Source organism: Erigeron canadensis, chromosome 8 (genome assembly GCF_010389155.1).
Source record: "Erigeron canadensis isolate Cc75 chromosome 8, C_canadensis_v1, whole genome shotgun sequence".
NCBI lineage: Eukaryota > Viridiplantae > Streptophyta > Magnoliopsida > Asterales > Asteraceae > Erigeron > Erigeron canadensis.
This window is the reverse complement of record NC_057768.1, coordinates 26221226-26242562: the sequence shown is the minus strand read 5'-3', so window position 1 is coordinate 26242562 and position 21337 is coordinate 26221226. Positions and strand designations below refer to the sequence as shown.

The window sequence follows — 21337 nt, the reverse complement described above, 5'->3', positions numbered from 1 at the left end:
ACAAGAAGAACAAGTTGAGGGAATCAAGCGAGGCTATATGGGGTGTTCAATCAATAAAAATGAAGAATTAACTTTTTTTTTTTTTAAGATAATAATAAAATATTTGAAAAAGAAGAAAAGAAGAAATATTGTTGGTAGTTGAATATTCTTATTGAAAAAGGTAATGATATAACGTTATAATGAAATAAAATTATTGTTGAAAAAGGCTTAACAACATAAATGCACTAACATATATAACTCACCTTTGGGTTTTCAACTACATTTTCATCTTACAACTTATTTAATTAACCTTATGTTCATAAAGCAAAAAATCACAAACATGTTTTCTCTCAAGACAAAATCCTGTTTAGATAAATCCCTAGACTTTATCATCAAAACACAAGCTACAAAGTCTTTGTGTTGTTTTCATATAACATACACAAGACCATTAGACCAAACATTACACTTAACTCACTTAAGTCAATACAACACTTCTTATTCCCTTTAAGGCACCTTCATAATCCGCGATCAACCACTTCTTTTTCCATAACGATAGTCATTCTTAGTTAAATGGTAACCTGATACAAACAACATATTATTCAAATACATGACCAAAGAAGCTATGGTGCGTAAGGTTCTTATTGCAATTTTAAGAATTCAGTTTCTAGGCTGTCTAAGACGTACAGTATAAAATGATTTCAGATTCGGTTTATATTCATAGGTAACGGCGTGACCAAAGAAAAAAAGAAAAAGAAAAAGAAGCTTACGCTAGCTTAAGAGAAGTATCAGAGCAATCGTCCTCGGGAGGAGGTCCACTATTGCAACTGTATACATTCGTAGTGACAGATTCCGACGACTGCCCTTGGTCATCAGAACTAATTACCATGTTATCCATCTCGGTACCAGTTGTCCGTGGTCTCTTGCCATTTGAACCCATAGTCATCATCTATAAACATACCAACAAAAGGTACTTAATTGAAATGGAGAAATAAAAGCAAATAAAAAATTGAATGAAACATAATGAGTAATTAAACGTCTTGCTTGTTGTTTCAAGAGCTTGTTCTCTTCCATCAACTGAAAGCCCTGCATTTTTATATATTAAGTGTAGTTAGTACCTTGAAATGTATGGAAAGTTGATATTTCTCCATAATTTTAGATTCAACTTTTGACCAATTCTTTTTAAATGACAAATTCTTGACAACACCTATGTTACTCCCAGATAATTCTATACACCCCAAGAGGTAAGAGTCTCTACCAAATATACTAACCCTCCACTAATTAACCACTTTTAAACTCTACGCAGTTAAAATAATCTATCTTTAAAGCTTGTTACTAGTACAAGTTTTTAAAGATTTTTTTTTTCTTTCAATTTATAGAGCTAGTTCTATGAAAGCAATAACATCTATACTTGTACTTTAGAAAGTCAATGTTAGTACTTCGCACTTATAAACTTTTTCGCTTGTGGAACTAAACGTCTAAAAGTACTAAAACGCCGCTTAAAGGGTAAAACATTTATAACCTTTTGTTGAAGAGTTGCAATCTCATTCGCAATCCGTTCATCCTGAAAAAAGTAAACATAGTTTTTTTTCTGTCAAGGATTATGCTGAAACCGAAGCTATTAGCCTAGAACATTAACACTAACAATCGTAGCAACAACCTTTGTTTTGAGCACACGATTAAGCCCTCCTTCAAGCAAGCTCTCCAACCGCTGAAGTTCCTCTAGAGTTAGTCCTTGCAGGTCCTCCCCACGTAACTGGCTGTTTTATTTTTGACCATAATCAAACATTCGCCAAAATAGTTCCACTTGTAATAAGAAACAAATTGCACTACAAGATAAGCCTCCCCATTGTACATTGACAGATGACATGGAAAGCAGGGGTGGGACCGTGGGGTGGGCAAGTCTGACCCCATTCGGGACCCATTTTTTTTATGGGTACCAAAAGAAAATTTTACTTTATAACATTAATGGTCATTTTTTAAAAAAGATTTATATAATTGAATTCGTTAAGAACCACGAGAACTTAATCCTTAGGAACCGACCCTAATTGAAAAAAAAAACACAAAAAAAAACCGTTTCTCAATACTTGTGTGCATTTTGCCTTATAAATTATGTACAAGGTAATTTGATTAGATTACCTTAACTCACGATTCTTTTAACAAAAAAATTGACGTAAAAAAAAAGCTTGTTTGCCTCGATCCTAACACTTCACCGGACCATTCAATCGGTAAGACCCATTTTTTTATGGGTACCAAAAGAAAATTTTACTTTATAACATTAATGGTCATTTTTTAAAAAAAAAATTATATAATTGAATTTGTTAAGAACCATGAGAACTTAATCCTTAGGAACCGACCCTAACTGAAAAAAAACACACACAAAAAAACCGTTTCTCAATACTTGTGTGCATTTTTCCTTATAAATTATGTACATGGTAATTTGATTAGATTACCTTAACTCACGATTCTTGTCCACAACCTCTTTGCCCATTCTTGCTTGATCGCCTTCCATGAGCTATGTATGAACATAGTTTATTCACCAACATAATAGGAGAATTAGTTGCAAAAGACAATAATACATAGTTTTAGTTAGTCAAGTTAATAAATTGAGAAGTATATCTACGAAGAGGTTTTGGTTGTAAGGAATACTAGTACTACTTTCAAATCAAAAATTTTCCCTTTCTCGGAAATGAAAATAAATCAATATAATTTTGATGATATTCATGAAAGCCAAACTCCCGAGTTTCCACCGGAACTTGAATATGTTAATCTCGACGATAAGTTTGATCACCATACACTTGAAAGGTAAATGAAGGGAAATTTCACAAGAACCGAAGCAATCAACTTGACTTTAAACAAAAAGAAATCAAAGAATCTTTGATTTGCTTCATCAAAAAACAAGGGTACGCACAAAATATATTCAAAGAAGGATTTGAGTCTCGAGTTTACAACACAGTTGGAGTGACATTTTCTGCCCCAAAGTTATAGTACGTTTATTTACAAGGGATTGATGAGACAACTAGTTGATGGATGAAGCTCCACTTGATCAAAATGTAAAAGGGGTTGCAAGATTAACATACCGGCCATATAATATCACTATGGTTAACCGAGAAGATGCCAACAAATGTGTATTCAATGACAGCAAATATTTGATAGGTAGATTAACAAGGGTTTTTCGAGAGTTCTAGGATAAGTTTAATTTAGGAGTGTTGTTCTAAAAGAATTTTTTTTAAAAATAAACTTATTCAATGAAACTAATTTTCATCTAGTCTTGACAAATTATATCAATCTAGTCTTGACAAATTATATCAACAATGTCTACGATTGTAGTTAATTTCCCATTAGTTATACACAATTACACTTTTTCACTCTAATCTTTGCTATCTCTCGCTTTCTAACTCTATAATTGCCATCAACACACTTAACCTTTTCACATACTTTGAGTACTAAACGATCTAAAAACAATTATAATATTCTAAAAAGTTAAAGTTCAAGGAATGAAACCTGTAGATTGAGCGAAGGTTCGGAAACGTCGTCACTATTGTTATAAGTCGAATGGAGTTTATATTTTCCGAGTAACTCGTGCATGCTTTACAACATAGAAAGAAAAACACATTACAGTTTGTCAATATATATAAGTGTTGGAACATAAAAGTAATCGTATTTTTTTCTTTAAAAGAAATTATCGCTTTGAAAAAGCATGTTAAAGATCATGAATTCATGATTTTACGCCGTTTTGAATACGCCAATTAGATATGAAGATTTGGAAAAAATTATGTGACTAATCTACCAATAAAGTAAAATAGGATTGAGATGTTCTTGAAATGATACGTGACATAGTCCTTGATCAACACGTGTTCTTTTAATTTATTTATTTTATTAAGTTAGCTATTTTAATTGTATATATATATTCAATTTCCTTATTAAACTTAGAATTAAACTTTAACTATTAGCTTATTAACACAAAAGACATTATAATCTTATTTGATTAATCGTTTTTTCATTAATAAATTGTCTATTTTTTTCTCAATTCTTCAACCCTATTACTTATATTACTTGTAAAAAGTTATTAAATGAAAACTTCAAAAATTTGAGTTTACGATCCGAAATCACAAAGCTATTTCCCGTCATCTACTATGCTTACAAGTTCCGATTTTGATGTGATTCTAAAAATTTAAGGTAAATTCAACTCTAACCAAACATATATTATATTTATCATTAATGTTTATTATAATTTAACTTCAATTATTGATTTATTTTAACAACAATTTATTTCATACTTATGAATCATATATGAGGCATATTCAAATTTCTTTATGATATAATCTATATAGCTACCGTATATCGTAAGGGTATTAGGACTAGTACAGTATATTTTTATGTTATGTTATTTAACTAAACTAAATATACACAATTGTTAAATTTATATCATGATTTATAATATAATATAGTATAATATATTTTATACCTATGAAATAAAATAATGATAAATTAACTTAATTCATGTGTACAAATTAACCTAATCATAAAATGATGAAGTGTGAAAGAAAAAAGATAAAATTAAGAAAGAGACTTAGTTAAATCCACGTGTCAAAAAAAATCCTCTTTTCCTTTAAAATAACTAAGATTTTGAAATGACCATATTATCTCTTTTTTATTCACTAATTTAAATATCTTAATCTATATACCTATAGTATACTTAAAGAAATAATTTATAACATATATCCTCCAACCCTTAAATAAACATAGGGTTAAGTGCGCCAGAATGTAACTAATTATGACTGAAAAGTTATAGTGTGCATGAATTCAAGTTCAATTTTATTGTATGCACGAACTTAGTAAAAATATTCAAATCATGTAACTTTTTGTAACCGACCAATAAAAACTTACACGTAGCAGCTTATATGGGTTGCCACGTATGCCATGTTACATAATTTGAACATTTTTACTAATTTCGTGCATACAATAAACGTGGACTTGGATTCGTGCACACTATAACTTTTTGGTCATAGTTAGTTACATTCCGGCGTATTTAACCTATAAACATATTAACCCCTCTTACATCAATTAATTTTACATTTATCACCACACCAACACCATCGCCTCCACCCCGGCCTACCGCCGTCACTATACCGTCGCTGCATCGCACGGGCATACGTTTAATTGCTAAAAAGCCAAACAACACAACACTTTTCAACCATACTTGAACTACGTTTCAAACTTAGAAACCAGCTCTTGATTTCAAAACTTAATTTCATACACATTTTTTTTTAGATGAACACTTATGCCAAATGTTTATTAAACTATATCTTATTAGGGGTGACGGCCTTTTAACAAAAAAAAATGTTTATTGAACTAACACACTAATACAAACAAAGAAGAACATCCTTTTACCTATCGTATATTGATCATGTTAAACATACTTCATTATATTTTCTTACAAATCTTTGTATAAATACTCGAAAAGTATTTATTTATCTGTCCATTCCTTCCTCCAACCGATGTGGTTGAATTAGCTACATGTATATATCAATCATCTCATGCGTGAAAGGTTGAAGGTACATCCTGTTTCTAGATGATTTTTATTAAAGAAAGTATAAAGGGTTAATATCACAAACGGTTCATGTGGTTGTCAAAATTAGCATTTCGCACCCTGTTGCTCTTTTTTGTCATTAGGTACCCCTGTAGTTGCATTTTGTATCACGAGTCACCCCTCCCTCTAACGGTCGTCTATTTCCCTCCGTTAATGCCCCACGTAAGGGTATATTTGTCACTTTAGCGATATTCTTCCCAATAAATGTCTTTCATAAACCAGTATCTATATCACATACACTTTAAATCTGTATCTATATCTATTTTGATACATACATACCCATCATCGGTTAATCTTTATCAATCTATATATCTATTTTTATACATGCATACATATCTATTAATCTATATAGATTAATATATAGATTAATAGATGTGTATGTATTTAAAAAAGTAGGTATAGATACAGATTTAAACTGTATGTGATATAGATACTAGTTTAGGTAAGACGTCTGTTGGGAAGAATATTGCTAAAGTGACAAATATACCCTCACGTGAGATGCACGTGGAGGCATCAACGAAGGGAAATAAACGGTCGTTTAGAGGGAGGGATGACTAACGATAAAAGACGCAACTACAAGGGTACCTAATGACAAAAAAGAACCAAGGGGTGCAAAATGCTAATTTCAACAATCACAAGGGCTACTATTTGTGATATTAACCCAAGTATCAATTTAATCAAACTATCTAAAGTCAAGGTTGTGAAACTTAGGAATCGGAAGCGGATGGGCGAGGGGGGGAGGAGACAGGATTTTTTAAAAATCGGATCAGAATCGGATCGGTGAATAGTGGGTTGTTTATGTATAAAATAATAGTTTTTGAAATTATATGCAAGAAAAAATTAAAAATATATATAAAACTTCAGACTTAAACACAACATGATTTTTCAACTTAAACATAATAGTCTAGAAACAATAATATAATTAATAAAAGCTTTTAAAAAAAGAAGAAAAAAAGTTTGACTTTGGTTGACCCGACCGATCCGATACAGCCGAGTCTTAAACAATACAACCGATTCTTGACCCATACAACCGAGTCTTGACCAAGTTGACCCGAGTCTGAAACCCTGATAATTTTCAGACTGAGTATGGAAAACTCGTATCGTCAGTTGACCAATACACGATCTGGATCCGACTCGGGTGTATCAAGGTGTATTGGCCGAGTTTCACAACACTGTCTAAAGTTATATAAATGGGATAACATATATGCTTTTAGTAGCATATAATTAGGTACTTCCATAGCAAATTTTAAAAATAAATTTACATTTCTGGACCTCTAACAATTTTAAATATACATATATGATCCCGAACCATATTGGTTATTTACATCTATCTATAAATTAAATAAATAAGTGACATGTATCCTCCTTGTTACTAATGTAAATATGTCGATAATTGGTGGGGATAATGATTTGCAATTTTGCATAGAAATAAATAATGAAAAGAAAAAAAACAGACACCTATAGCTAATTGTCACTTTAATTATGTCCTTCAAGGCTCCAATTAAAAAATGACTGTGTAACTATCATCCAGGCATAGAATATGATTATATATATATGGCAACCAGATATTTTCTTATGGGATATTATCTAATGGGTGTTCTTGTAATCCGAGTTTTGTTATCTAGTGCATGTTACTTTAATAATTAAAGAAATTTCAACTATTATACATTTAATTTCATAATTAAAATAATTTAAAATAAGACATCCATATCTTCTTTGAAATGACTATAAATAATGAGGGTTGATTTATAAGTCTACAAATTCTTTCGAATCAAAGGATGGTGAGTTGGTGAAATGTGAAAAACTAAACTAAAATGTAACAGGTGGATTCTACTTGTTAAATTTATATGATTTAAAAAAAATTCTGGACTAATGTTTAAAAAAATTAATCATTTTCCATAAATAATACAGTATAGGTAGAACAATGATTTTACATATGAAATTCAAAATGCAATGACGGACAACCGATCGAAAAGATTCAAGTCTATAGCTAGATAGATTGATATATTATTATTTTCTTCACCGCAAACTATCTTAATTCTACTCTAAAACTACACACACGTTTAATTGTTTACAATGAAATCCACATATATTTTCTATAATATTTTTCACATATACATATTTTCTTGCCTCTTATATAACTTTACTCGTATAAACAGATAAACCAAAAGATAAAACAATACATGTATAAAAATTAGAAGTACATATAACGTACCCTAAATCTCTCATCTTTCACAAATAGACACACAAAGCAAAATAACCAAATAAGGAAATATTGATATTTGCACAAATGTGAAAATGGAAACAAATATCTTGGTATATGTGAAATCTTCCTATAAGTAGAAACTTTGAGCAAACAAAAAAGTAATATAGGGTTTAAAAGAGCACACACTATTACACACACATAGTGATGAATTAATTAATTAGTACCTTGAACTAGCATACTCAAAAAGTTTTCCGGTTGCCGAAAAGATGACCAAAGCAACGTCGGCGTCACAAAGTACGGCAAGTTCTTCGGCTTTCTTTAGAAGCCCTCTTCTTCTCTTTGAGAAAGTCACTTGTCTAGCTGTTATATTATCAATCTTTTTTATTTTTATCTTCTCTCTTGCCATAATTGATGATAGCCCTTCTGCAATAATCAATAACAAAGTTATATTTTAATTTTAGAAAAAAACATATAAACGGAGCTAGTAGGGGACTAAAGGATGCTACTCCAAGTAACACAATATTTTCATTCGGGCCCTTCCAAAATATCAAATTCTAGCTCATACATGAAAAACAAATGATACTAAAAACAAGATTTGAAGTTTTAGATCTAAAATTAATTAAGACCCCACAAAGTATATAACACACCCACATCAAAATTAAATAAAAATTTATATTGATGTTCATGAACATGCAAAAGAAAGAACGTATCTATTATGGTAAAAATTTCAAGATTTTGTTCCTATTTTTGGTGATTCTTTTTACCTTTTTCTGGAAGGGTGAAGATAGGATTTGGGTTCGGATTCTTGAAGCAAAGAGTGATTGTTATAGGAAGACTTCTGGCCAATAAAAGAAGAAAGAGAAAAAGAAAAAAAAAAAAAGGAAAAGACAATAGCGTGTGTACCGTACTATGTTGGGGTTCCAAGAAAAGGAAACTAAAACCTTCCTCTAAATAGCAAAACTAATCCACTTTCACTTACCACGTTTGCCAAAGAGAGACATGATATAAAAATATACTTAGCATTTAGAAAAGATCATTCCACCCATCTATCGATGGGAAGTGATACTAGTCGCATAAGTTTTATTAATCTAGGGTGTCCTATTATCTTGGAAACTAGTCCTAATACCCGTATGATATACGGTAACTATACAGATTGTATCATTAAGAAATTCAAGCCATATACATGATTCGTATGCATGAAATAAATTATGGTTATAGTAAACCGATGATCGAAGCTAAGTTATAACAAAAGGTAATGTGTAATGATAAATATAATATATGTTTAGTTAAAATTTTGGATTTAACTTAAATTTTTACAATCACGTACATCAACATCGAAACTTGTAAGTATAATGGATGACGGCAAATTGCCTTGTGATTTCGGATTATAAACTCAAATTTTTTGAGTCTTCATGTTAATAACTTATTATTATAAGTAAGGGATTAATCATGGGAAAACTAACGTATTTTCCCATTTGTACTCGGTTGCCCGTTATACTTTTTTATTGATGAGTTTTACCCGCAAACTTTTTTTTTGTACATGGTTGACCCATATTACCGGTAATCACCCTTTTTAATGACGTGGCAACCACGTAGACGTTTAATAAAGCTGACATGCATTCACAGCGACGGGTTTAATCACTGGATAACTAATGTACTTTTCCTTTTGTACATGGTTGTCCATTGAATTTTTTTATTGATGTGTATTACAAACAAACTCTTAAAATTTGTACATGGTTAACCCCTCGGTCACCGGAAAATTGTAATCCGTATTTCTATTGGTTAGGGTTTGTGCGGATTTTAATTTTGAGTGTTTGATACAAATTTTGAGTTTCAGTTCGAAGAAACGAGAGAGAAAATGTCGATTTTGAGTTTTTCGACGAGATGTTTGAATTCTTGCAGGCTAACAAAGGTGAGTGTATAAGATGTATTTTATCTGACTTAGGAATGTGAGTTTGAAATTGATAATGTAAATGTCGAATTAGTCAACTATTCGTTTGACAAATTTCTGATTATAAACCATATTGTCAACCAAATGAGACAAGTTCCCGAATAAAACGTTTTCTACTACAACATGTATATAATTGTTGAAGTTTTTTTAGAAAAATCTTTTGTTTTTTTTAATTAAAATTTCTGGGTTTTCTTTTTAGAGAAAGAAACAGTTTGAAGATTTGATTATGAGAAATAACCAGTTTTGAAGATTTGGGTCAACCATGTAAAAATTTTAAGAGTTTGTTGGTAATACACATCAATTAAAAAAGTTCAATGGCCAACCATGTACAAATGGAAAAGTATATTAGTCCCCCAGAAATTAAACTTGTCATTGTAAATCCATATTAGCTTCATTAACCGACTATGACCGGTAAACCGGTCAACTATGGGTCAACCGTGTAAAAAAAAAATTGAGAGTAAACCTCATCAATCAAAAAAAAGTATAATGGGCAACCATGTACAAATGAGAAAGTACGTTGGTCTTCTCGTGATTAATCCCTATAAGTAATATAAGTAATAGAAGTTGAATAATAAAAAAAGAAAAAAAAAAGACAATTTTATTAATGAGAAAAAAAATCAATAAAATAAGATTATAATGTGTTTTGTATTTAATATTTTTAAGTCAAGAGTTAGAGTTTAATTTCTAGTCTAATAAGAAAATTAAATCTATATACAATTACAAAAGCTAATTTAATTTAATAAAAATAAATAAATTAAAATGACACATATCGATTAACGATTATGTCACGTGTTGTTAAAAGAATATCTGAATCCTGTTTTAGTTTATTGGTAGATAGATCTTCCCATGATCCCATCTATTACATTTATCCATTATCTACTTATACAATGTATCATGAATTAAAGATCCTTTAAAATTTATCCAACTTAACCATTCATTTTAATCTAATAGTTAAAGTTGATCCTATTTTACCTATAAAATTAGATGAATTTTAGATGATCTCTATTCATATATCGTAATATTTGTACAGTGTGGTAAGTTACTAAAAAAACCATGATACAAGTATAATTTTATATAATGCAAAGATTTTTCCCAAACTAAAAGACTGGCCACCGCTTTTGTCTTTAAACAATTTTATTTAAAACATTTTATTAAATTTTTCATGATATATATTTTATATAGTGAGAAAGTATTTGGTGGGAAGAAAAATAAAAAAAAGATTGAAATTTAAATTAAAATAAAATTATTCCATAACATATTCTTGTCCACCGTATGACATACGGTGGTACTCATCTAGTTACAATAAATGTTTAGGATTTTAATATTAATAAATCAATGCATTTCATGTTCCTTGACCTTGTAACCTTTGAGAGCTCTTGGATATTAATCATATTCTTCACATGTTAACATTTTTATGTTGTATTTATGTATTACAATAGATTATAAATGCATGCTTCTTACAAGTTTTGTTGTTCTTTAGCTGTTTTGATTATGTAAGTAGTATTAGGTGGTTTTTGTTAAAGGACTTGATATAAAATTTGTGACTTAATAAAAAATATTTAATCTATTAAATCATAAAAATTGTTTATTTTTTTAACTTAATAAACAAAAAAATAAATATTGACTTAATTTATACATACATTATAAATCCATTTAATAACTTAATGGTTAAAAAACAAACATGCCACCATTCATAGCATACATATATATAGGGGTTGAGTATTGTAAAACAAGTATTAAAGTAAAAAATAAAACAAGATCTTAACCCTTAGATTATGGTTGAATTGATGCACGAAGATTAACAAAGCAATTGATACATGATGATTTTCATGATGCACGATGATTTTCAATGAAGAGAAAACCTATTGTTTTACTTTAATATTTGTTTTATTTTACATATATATATATATACTAGTGCTTAGACCCCGTGCGATGCACGGACAACCCTAAATAATCTTTCTTAAACTTTATTTTAAGATTGTATCAATGAATAAATATAACTGAGTTGGACATAATAAAAATATTCTTATGAGTTGATTAATTTAAAGAAGAAGAATGCTAGATATACCTTGGGATTTATTAATGATACACGAGGGCTTAAAACGTGTACATTGCACGCCGGAGAGAAATTATAAAATTGATTGTCCATAGTAGGCGCATATAAGAAGGATTATGTTGGTTACCTAGATGTGATAGGTATTATGAATTTTCCCCTACTTTGATATATAGATCCACGTGGATGCGCTATAACCTTAAATAATTTCTTTAACACCAGTTCAAGCATGCATGTAGCGAAGTAAATGTACTCCTATTACAACTAATGACCATTTTAAACAAAATTAATGACTTAAAATGCATAGAAAAGTCTTATTTAGCACTAAAATAAACCAAATATTGTTAGAACCAGTTTCAACCAAACTGGCCAGTCTCCAGTTGCATCTGGAGACCAGAAGACTTGTCCAGAAATATATTGAAGTATAGTTGCAACGTACAGTTAATGCAACTGAAGATTTCCTCCAGTTGAGATCTGATCAGAATTGAAGACATTCCAATTGACGTCGAAGACAACAAATGAAAGATAGAGAATGACAATGGCAGCGAAGCCCAGTTGACATTCTACACAAATTGAAACTGGAGAATATCAGTTTAAAGCCTTTACAATGCTTTACACTGTTTACAAGGAAGACCTTTTTGCTTTATGCAGCTTTATACAGACAATATCATTTGTCTATGATTAAAGTACAAAAGTGCATAAAGCAGGTTAGATAAAGTAATGTCTTGACTTACCTTATCAAGCATTTCAAAGGAACTCACCTAGTTTCCTTAAATGCTGTCAACCATATCTATACGACAAAGTTGGATTCCCAATGCCAACTTTGTCTATAAATAGAGGTCTTTGTACAACAAGAATACAACTTTGCATATTCAGACCTTTGCAATATTCTTGGTGTACTTGCGCAATATTCTCTCAATCGTAAAAGGGAACAATTCACAACTTTAAGTGTTTCGATTGTTAAAGAGAATTTCCAAGTATAGATCGTTTGTATTTCATAGGTTGTTAGGGTATTTACATTTATGTATTATCTTGGTTCCGCAACAACCTTGTACTTTATTTAGCATCAATAAATAAAATACATTTGAAAATTACAACTTGGTCTCACCATTTTACTTTATTATATTTACTTATTGCATTGTCTTTCCTTTTGTCACCTGCTAAGTAATCTATCCAAGGACTTGGTATACAATCACTGTAACTGGTCATCTCCAGTTCAGTGTTTATATTGCAAAGAACTCTCACCATTGACATAGAGGTGTCTTCAGTTAGTACCATCTCTTAAGTTGGGACTTATAAGTATACCTCATAATTTTCATCACAAATTTGATAGCCTGTTCTTTGTATATCATTTAAAATTTGTTGATCATTCATTTTAACTCCAATAGCACCAGTGGCATCTACAATCCTAACTTGCACATTAAACCTACCAAAAAAAAAAAAAACAGAGATACAATTTTACAACACAACTTAATGATTATAGAGTTTTAATATGAAATATAAATATATACCTAGGATTGATGAGAACTCCTTCCTTGTTACATGAACAACAAATCCACATTTTGTTGTCCCTTAAAGCATCAATAATGTCGACTGCATCCATGTAGAGATCGGTCAACTGAACTTCTTGAGAACAGTTCACACATTCCATTGAATACCATAACTGGTCGGTTGGAATAGAACCGATTGTTGCAACAACAACAACCACTTTATCAAACTGTCAAAATGAAAATGTTTATACATTAGAATGTTAAAAAGCTAGTTATAAATTTGAAAGAAAGTTATGTTAAAAAGTAATCTAATCAAAAAAGAAAAATGCACAAACAATGAATACTTACATGTTCATCCATCAGGATCATCTCAATAATACCTATGTTATTAACATCTCCATATAAAGGTTGCTTCCATAGCCGCAAAATTCTAACCATTATCGTACATGGCTTATTATTTGGACGCAAATTTCTAATTGAAACATGGTTTAGTGAAACCATGCTAAAATTGATCTGTTATGTGTTTACGTTTTGAAATGCCTTAAAACTGAATGGAAGTGGCCTTATATAGACATAGTCATGCAAGGAAGTAACCGCCACAAGCAATACACGAACGGTTACACATTCAAATTTTCAAAAATTTGAACTTCTTGAAAGCATAACTAATTTTGAAAATTTGAACTTCTTATAAAAGTAACTAATCCGTAGACCTTCCAAGGAGCAATATTGTAATGATTTTTGGGCTTTCTTGCATTTTTAAGCATGCCACATAGGCAATAACTAACAAATTTTGAAGTGAGATTTATATAATGTAGAGATAGGGAAAAGAGAATATAAGGTTGTCCGACACCTAAGCTTAGGTGTGGAACCCTGATGTGCATTTTATTTCTTATCTTTAAATTTATGTTGTACAAGTAACTATCTAACCTAAACACACGTAACGAGTAGAGAACCCGGTCAGTGTAATATAGCCTAGTGGTAAGTTACAAGATCGTTCGCAGGGACGCATTGCTTTACCTAATCTAGTAGTACGTGTAATTCTAATTTGTTTGGGGGTTTGTCACTAACTCCTAATAAACTAATTATTTTGCAGTAAGTTAAAATCTAGCCCGCCGCTTATTCAACGTGAGGCTAATCTGAAAGTAATTTGAAAAAGCAAATAACAGTAATTAAATTAAAATACTTGTTTGGCATCTCTGATCTCATGGTACAACTGTGAGTTCCCCTACACAAGATGTTATTCAAATGCCAGATATCACAATTATATAACAATAATAACAAGTATATCAAGTAACCCGACTGGCAAGTAATTCTAATCTAGATAAAGACTAGTTTAGAATTACGATCCAGATAATGGATATGAACAAGTAAGATAAATAAAGAACAAGTGTTTGAAACTATATAAATACTAAATATAATAAAGTATTATGGCAAGGAGCCGGGATGTATTTTTCAATGTATTTTATTTATTTCTATAAACAAAATACAAAGGTTGTTGCGGAACAAAGATAATCACAAGTGTGAAAGTATCTAAACAACCTTGAAATATAAATGATCTAAACAACAAGGAAATACTCGTAAGTTTACTTAGAGTATATATCACACGTTGCAATGCCAAAGTTCCAAGCAATTTTGCAAATGTGAGAAGTCTTATATTTATAGGCAAACATGTCTTGATGACATGGCAAATGCCGTACAAATATGGTTAGGTGAATTTATGGATTTGTAGGACAAATCCATAAAGGGGGAGGAGTACACGTCGGGCACTAGTCGGGTACAACGAAGCCGATCGGGTACACCATTCCTTGCCTTCGGGTAAGCATCGGCTAGGAAAATTGGGGCATCAATTCGGCTTCACTAACCGATCGTTGGGTTCAAATTTTGAACGTTACACACGCGTGCCCCCCCCCCCCCCAAACGGCTAGTTGACCAGGTTTTTAAAAAAAAAAGCCTTACACCTCTATATATACATATCTATATACATATATACATAAAACACATATAAAATCATCATCTTCCATATTTCTCTCCATTCACCTAAATAATCACCACCCCACCTTGAAAATGTCTTCCACATTTTCCGAATCAGTTTTTCGACGATTAGTTTTTTCCCTTAATAATTGTAGTCTTTTTAATTTTATGTATGTTTTTTTTCCGTTTATTATGTATTGTTTTTTTATGTGTTGTGTAATGTTTGTTTAAGTTTTAAATAAAATGTTTTAAGTTAATAATATATTTTTTATGTGGGAAAAAAAAATTGAAAAGAAATTGAAATTGGGTATGTGTTGCCAGTGATTTGGGTAAGAATTTGGTAGGATTGGGTAGTTATGAGTTGGAGGATTTTGATTGAAAGATGATTTGGGTAAGTTTGGGTAAGAAACTTGTCTCCTTCCTATCTAACATGTTTCTTTAAGGTAAAGTATGTAAGTTTCTTTGATGTGACTTGACATACTTTATTCCCAACCTTCTACTAAAACTAGCACAATACCAGGTATAAAGTTATTAACCGGGTAAATGCAGTTAAAGTGTTGTAAAAAGACTTCCTCGTAATCAGTGAAAAAGTGTTGTAAATACTTTTTCACTGAGCGGCTTCAGATCTTCAATCAGATAGAATCTTCTCAGAGCTCTGCTTCTCAGAAGTTTCTCTTCTTCAGTCTTCAATCTTCGACTTCCGAATGAATGTCTTCAGGTGTACAAGTATCTTGATCTGAGCGAAGCTTCAGAGAACTAATTCTGAGAGACTCCTCATAATTTCTGTACAAGTATCTTCTCTGAACTTCAATATTTCTGAACAAATTATACTTGGTCGATTTTCGACCTAACAACGACCAAATACTATCCTACTAGTTTGTTGGAAACTTCATCACGGTTCAGATTCTTATTAGATTCACTTTACCTAGTTAGTAATGCTGTCGCTAGACTCACACTACCCTTTAAAACAATTCTCGCTAGATTCATTGTTTTAAGCATTAATGACCTAAAGTTTGTGTTACTAATTCATCTTTTAGTTATCCGGCTCGTAAGCCATGACCAGATATAATTTCCACCGATGACCACAGTGCTCGGTTACAAGTCAAAGGATCGCGTCAGGCATTGTTAAGTTTCATGTTCAATTCATCCTAGTTACTATGGTTCTGGATCCCTCGGTTACAGGTGAATCACTTTTTACTTCTAGTTATAGACCGACTTTTAGTATTCAAAAATGTTCGTAAACAATTTAATGTTTTGAAGTTTGCACATATATTTTCTCGGTCCCGGTCCAACACTTCAAACCCGAAAACCGACCACAAACCGAACATGAACCGAACCGAATTAGTTGGTACGGTTCTCGGTCCTATATTTTCTTATAATCGGTTTTTGGTCCGGTCCTGATTTGGTCCGGTTCGGTCCGGTTCTTGGACCGTGAACACCCTTACCAGTAATGTATGTAAATGGTCCGGTTTGGTTTACCAATTTGATAAACATCTAAAACCCCATAAGGACTGTTTATGAAAAATACAAATTGACGGTTTAAGTTTTTTATTTAAACCCGACCAATCCGTCTAATTACTTCGATTTAAATGGATTAGCCGGTTTCAACCAAACCATACACATTGCACTATCTTTTATTCAGCTCATCTTTGATTTTCTTGAGTTCTCTTTCGTTGATCAAGAAATATATATATATATATATACTTTAAACAAATTCTAAATCCTAATCTTAGACCATCTTTAACCCACCAACACTGAAACTCAGTTTATTGATGTCACATCAGCAATATACTGACTCACCACATTGAACCAGTTTTAACATTAACCTCCACATTGAATTTCTCAGTTTATTGGTACCACATCATAATTTATATCATTATTATTAAAACACATTATATCAAATAAAAAACATATTTTAATAAACTAAAAAACACATTTCACTAATTATAATAAACGAGTATACTAAAACATAAAAACACTAAAATTAAAAATTAAAACACAAAATAAATAAATAAAAGACATAGATAAAAAAAATTAAACATCGTAGAATCCAGACGCCAAATTATTCATGATTCGTGCCTTTTGTTGTTGGATCAATTCACGTGTCTCTTCCGGGTACTCGGATACATCCATGCGCAAGAAAAAGGTTAAAATGACAATACATTTATAAAGTTTACAAAGGGTATAAATTAAAACTTGTCCAAACTAGTATAATTAGTTTGTAAACATATAATAAATGAAGGGGCTAAAATAAAAATTTTAATTAAATCCACACACATTTGACTACATAAAATCTCGTGTACACATTTCCATATACATCTCATTTCCTATTCTATCTTCTTCACCAATATTCCCTGCAACTTCTATTCATTTTTTTTAAGGCTGCTGCGTATTGATACAAAAGAAAAGAAAAAAGAAAATCAATCCTACGCAAGAAAACAAACCCAATACGCCTCCTCCTCCAGCGCTTTGGCCACCAAACTGAACGAAAACGCCGACCAATACACCGGCTCCCGTAACCCAATACGCCGAAACCTCAGCGTTTTTGTATCAATACGCCGGGAATACACTAAGGGTTAAAGATGGTTTTGTTGGGTTATATAACTATTATAAAATCAAATCACAAAGCACGCAACGGAAGACAAGATCTATGTAATTTAATTAATTAACCAAGATAGAAAACGTGTACCTTAAATTGGAGAGAATAAAGCAAGAAACCTTTATAATAAGGTTTAAATTAAACCTCTCTACGATCGCACACACAACGTTGGAATGTACGTATGCTAGTACCTTGATCACGAACTCATAAACCCGTTGTGTATCTCCCTTGATTCGAAACCCCTTATGAACCGAACCATGTTAGTTGCCTACTAACAAAACCAAAGCCATGTAATTAATGCCTAGCATTAATTAATTATATATATGATCCATATGGTAGTTCATGAGTTACAAAACCAAAAAGCCAAAACTCTTTTCGAATGTAACTTGCGGCCGAACCAAAGAAGGAGAAAGAGAAAAGAGATTTTTTTATGTGAAAGAATGAATAAACCTTTTAAAATTAACCCATTATATATAGTGATTAATTAGGTTTTAATAGCTTGATGGACAAGTAATCTTTAAGGCTTTTAAAGCCTTAAAATTTCGGCCCCCATTAGGAATTAGAGCCCAACTCTAATTTCCTAACTTCCTTCTAATTAATTTAAATACAATTAACCCTTTTAACTTATTTAAATTAATTATTTCGTGATCAAACTAATTAATAAATTACACTTAATATATTAATTAATTATAGTTACATTCACGTTGAGGTGTGACCCCGTAGGCTTAAATACTTTCCGGACATACGTTCATTTTACGTGATCATATTTTAACAGGTTTTAGGACTAACAAAAACATCTACGTGTGTGTCCAAAAGGGGTAGATAAAGAGATTGGTATACGAGGAGACTTGACATCCCGCCGGGGAAGACACAATATATTTTGCCAAAAGAAACAAAAAACAATAAGAGATCGAGAAAAAAAGTATTGTTATGTAAAATAAATTAATTAATTTTAAACACGATATAATTATTATAATTATTTAAAGGGTAAGCTGTCTTTTAAAGCGCATACACATAAATCGACATACTTGTCTACTTGAGATAGTATAACAACCAGAAAGACTAACTCGAATTTATTTTTCTTGTTCTTTAAAATTAAATAAAAAGTTACTCGTATAAGTTTATAACTAAAGACCGATACGTAAACAACTTAAAAAAGAATGACGCGCTTGTGACTTCTTGAAATTACAATCACAAATTATAACAAGCAATCTCTAAATGAGACGTTTTGAGTTATTATAGATATAAAAACCAGGATTTTACATAAAGTGTATAAGACTTATTCTAGAGGTTCTACAACATGATTAGTTTAATCCAAAAACGCTTGAAAAACTCTGTTCTTTAGTGAATGCATACGTGCCTCCCCAAAAAAGCATGCTTCTTCTACTTATACTCCGAGGAATTACTTCCCTGAGAATACACTAAAATACGTCAACATAAAGTTGGTGAGTTCATAGGTTTTTGATAAATATTTATGTAGACCACAAGACCCGAATAAACATTGTTTATCATAATATTATAAAAAAATACTGAAAAAGTTTTGTAATTGCCTCATGTATAACTGTTTTGGTTTCTCTTTAAAAATAGTGACCATACTATGAATTGTACTATTGTAGTGCTTCGCACTTAGATGTTTCCAAGATTTTAATCCTTAAAAGATTATACATATGTAATGGTAAAAGAGTTTCTGACACTCCACAAATGCACAACTTGTATTCTTATTAACTAGACAAGAAAGTAAAGAACAGAATGTAAAGAACAAAAACAAGTGTGCAGTTCTATTACAAGAGTCTATGCAAGTCTAATCATATTTATCATTGATTAAACAGTGAATACATGATCGATATTACAACTTGACTTACAAGAATAAAAGAACTAACAATTGCTAAGTTTTGACACACTAAAACTTACACAAATACAAGAGAGAAATAAGCACACTTGTGGTGACAAACACATAAAGTGTTAATGGTGCGGCTGTGTTGCCTTTTATAGAGGATGAATTAGGGCAACACAACCTTACAATGATAATGATAGAATGGTGGTTGTCGACGTTCCATTGGCTCGAAGTACTTGTATGCAGGAGCCTTTGTCTTCTTTACCAAAACGGGTATGAGAGAGAAAACCCTTGTTTTGGTCCTAACGGTTCCTTTTCCTTACAAAAAATACAGTTAGTTGAACCACCATGTGACTTTTGTCTTCATCTTGTTTGAAATCTTCCCGCCTTGACTTACAATTTAGAAAGCAAACCACCCGCTGAAGAGTGTCACTGGACTCGCTGATGACTCGCTGACGACCTACGTCAGCGACCAAGTCTTGTCAGTGAATCCTTGACTCAACAGTTTGTCTTGTGTTCATAAAAGAGTATAAATAATTTGTAAGAAGAGTGTATCACAACATATTTTCTAGAAAAACCTAGCACATGATCCCTTTTAGAGAGTTTCGTAGACCACAAGCTAGGTTTCACTAATAATGTAACACATAGTTTAGTAGTTTCGTATGTTATGCCTTGAATACCAATGCCTTAACAATTGTTACCCCTTAAGTATTCAAAAATTATATGCCCGTTTCCCCAGCTAGCATGACTAGCCCAGACAAGGGTGTCAAACCAGATATAGTACTATCCATAATATTCACGAGTTTGTTTCACGGCTCAAATCACCAAGGGGATTTCATGAGCGATTGTATACATAGACATACACAAACTATTTGTCACTTGTATCCAATGTAAGAGTAACTCATAATAGTTCAACAAATAATTCATTCAGCTTGTAGTTTAGAATATATACTATATCATAATAGAGTAATAATTAAAACATGTTTTTATAACGAAACACAAATAGTTTGTAAAATGACCGTGCATGTATTCTCATCCCAAAACAGTTTAAAAGAATTTAAAATGGTACTATGAACTCACCTCTAATGACAGTGAATGAGAGTGACAACGAACAAGACTACAGTGAATGAGAGTGACAACGAACAAGACTATGTGTTAACGAGTAAGACGAGCGATTACTGTCTACAAACATCTAAACCTTGACCGATGGATACAAGTTTTCGTGATGATTGTAACCAACTCGAAACATGAAAGCTTGAAAAATATGTCAAATGACCTCGTAAACTTGAAATGAACTTGACACGAAGTAGAAACCTTTCTATTGTTATTCTTCCTACGATTATTATGAGCAACCGTCGTGTTCCTCGTCCTATGGTGGTGTCAACTTGATAGAAAGATGGCAAAATGAATTAGTCTTCCATGTAAGTTGATCAAGATATTTTCAAGTTATTCTTAAATCAAATTTTAATACAAAATTCAGTATACTAGATTTCATGTATCCTAAAAGAGTTAATTAATGTACAGATGGAGTTTTCATGATACATATATATGTAAAACTTTTCATGCATTTTTCTAAGGTTAACAAGTTATTAATCATGTTTAAGATGACTTATTATCTATTTAGACACATCTAATATTTAATATATGCTTATCACCAAATAAAC

General features: G+C 31.3%; 1 protein-coding gene across 1 annotated transcript; it reads right to left on the bottom strand.

Annotated features, from left to right (window-relative positions):
- Nucleotides 1-207: 207 nt before the first annotated feature.
- On the bottom strand, nt 208-8649 carry LOC122611342 (MADS-box protein AGL24-like). The gene is made up of 9 exons (XM_043784363.1): nt 8540-8649; nt 8000-8198; nt 3481-3565; nt 2430-2491; nt 1637-1736; nt 1499-1540; nt 1021-1062; nt 747-925; nt 208-557 (listed from the first exon to the last, which is right to left on the bottom strand). The coding sequence occupies exons 2-9, from the start codon at nt 8179-8181 to the stop codon at nt 542-544; spliced, it is 708 nt and encodes a 235-aa protein (XP_043640298.1). The 5' UTR covers nt 8182-8198; nt 8540-8649; the 3' UTR covers nt 208-541.
- Between the last annotated feature and the right edge of the window lie 12688 nt (nt 8650-21337).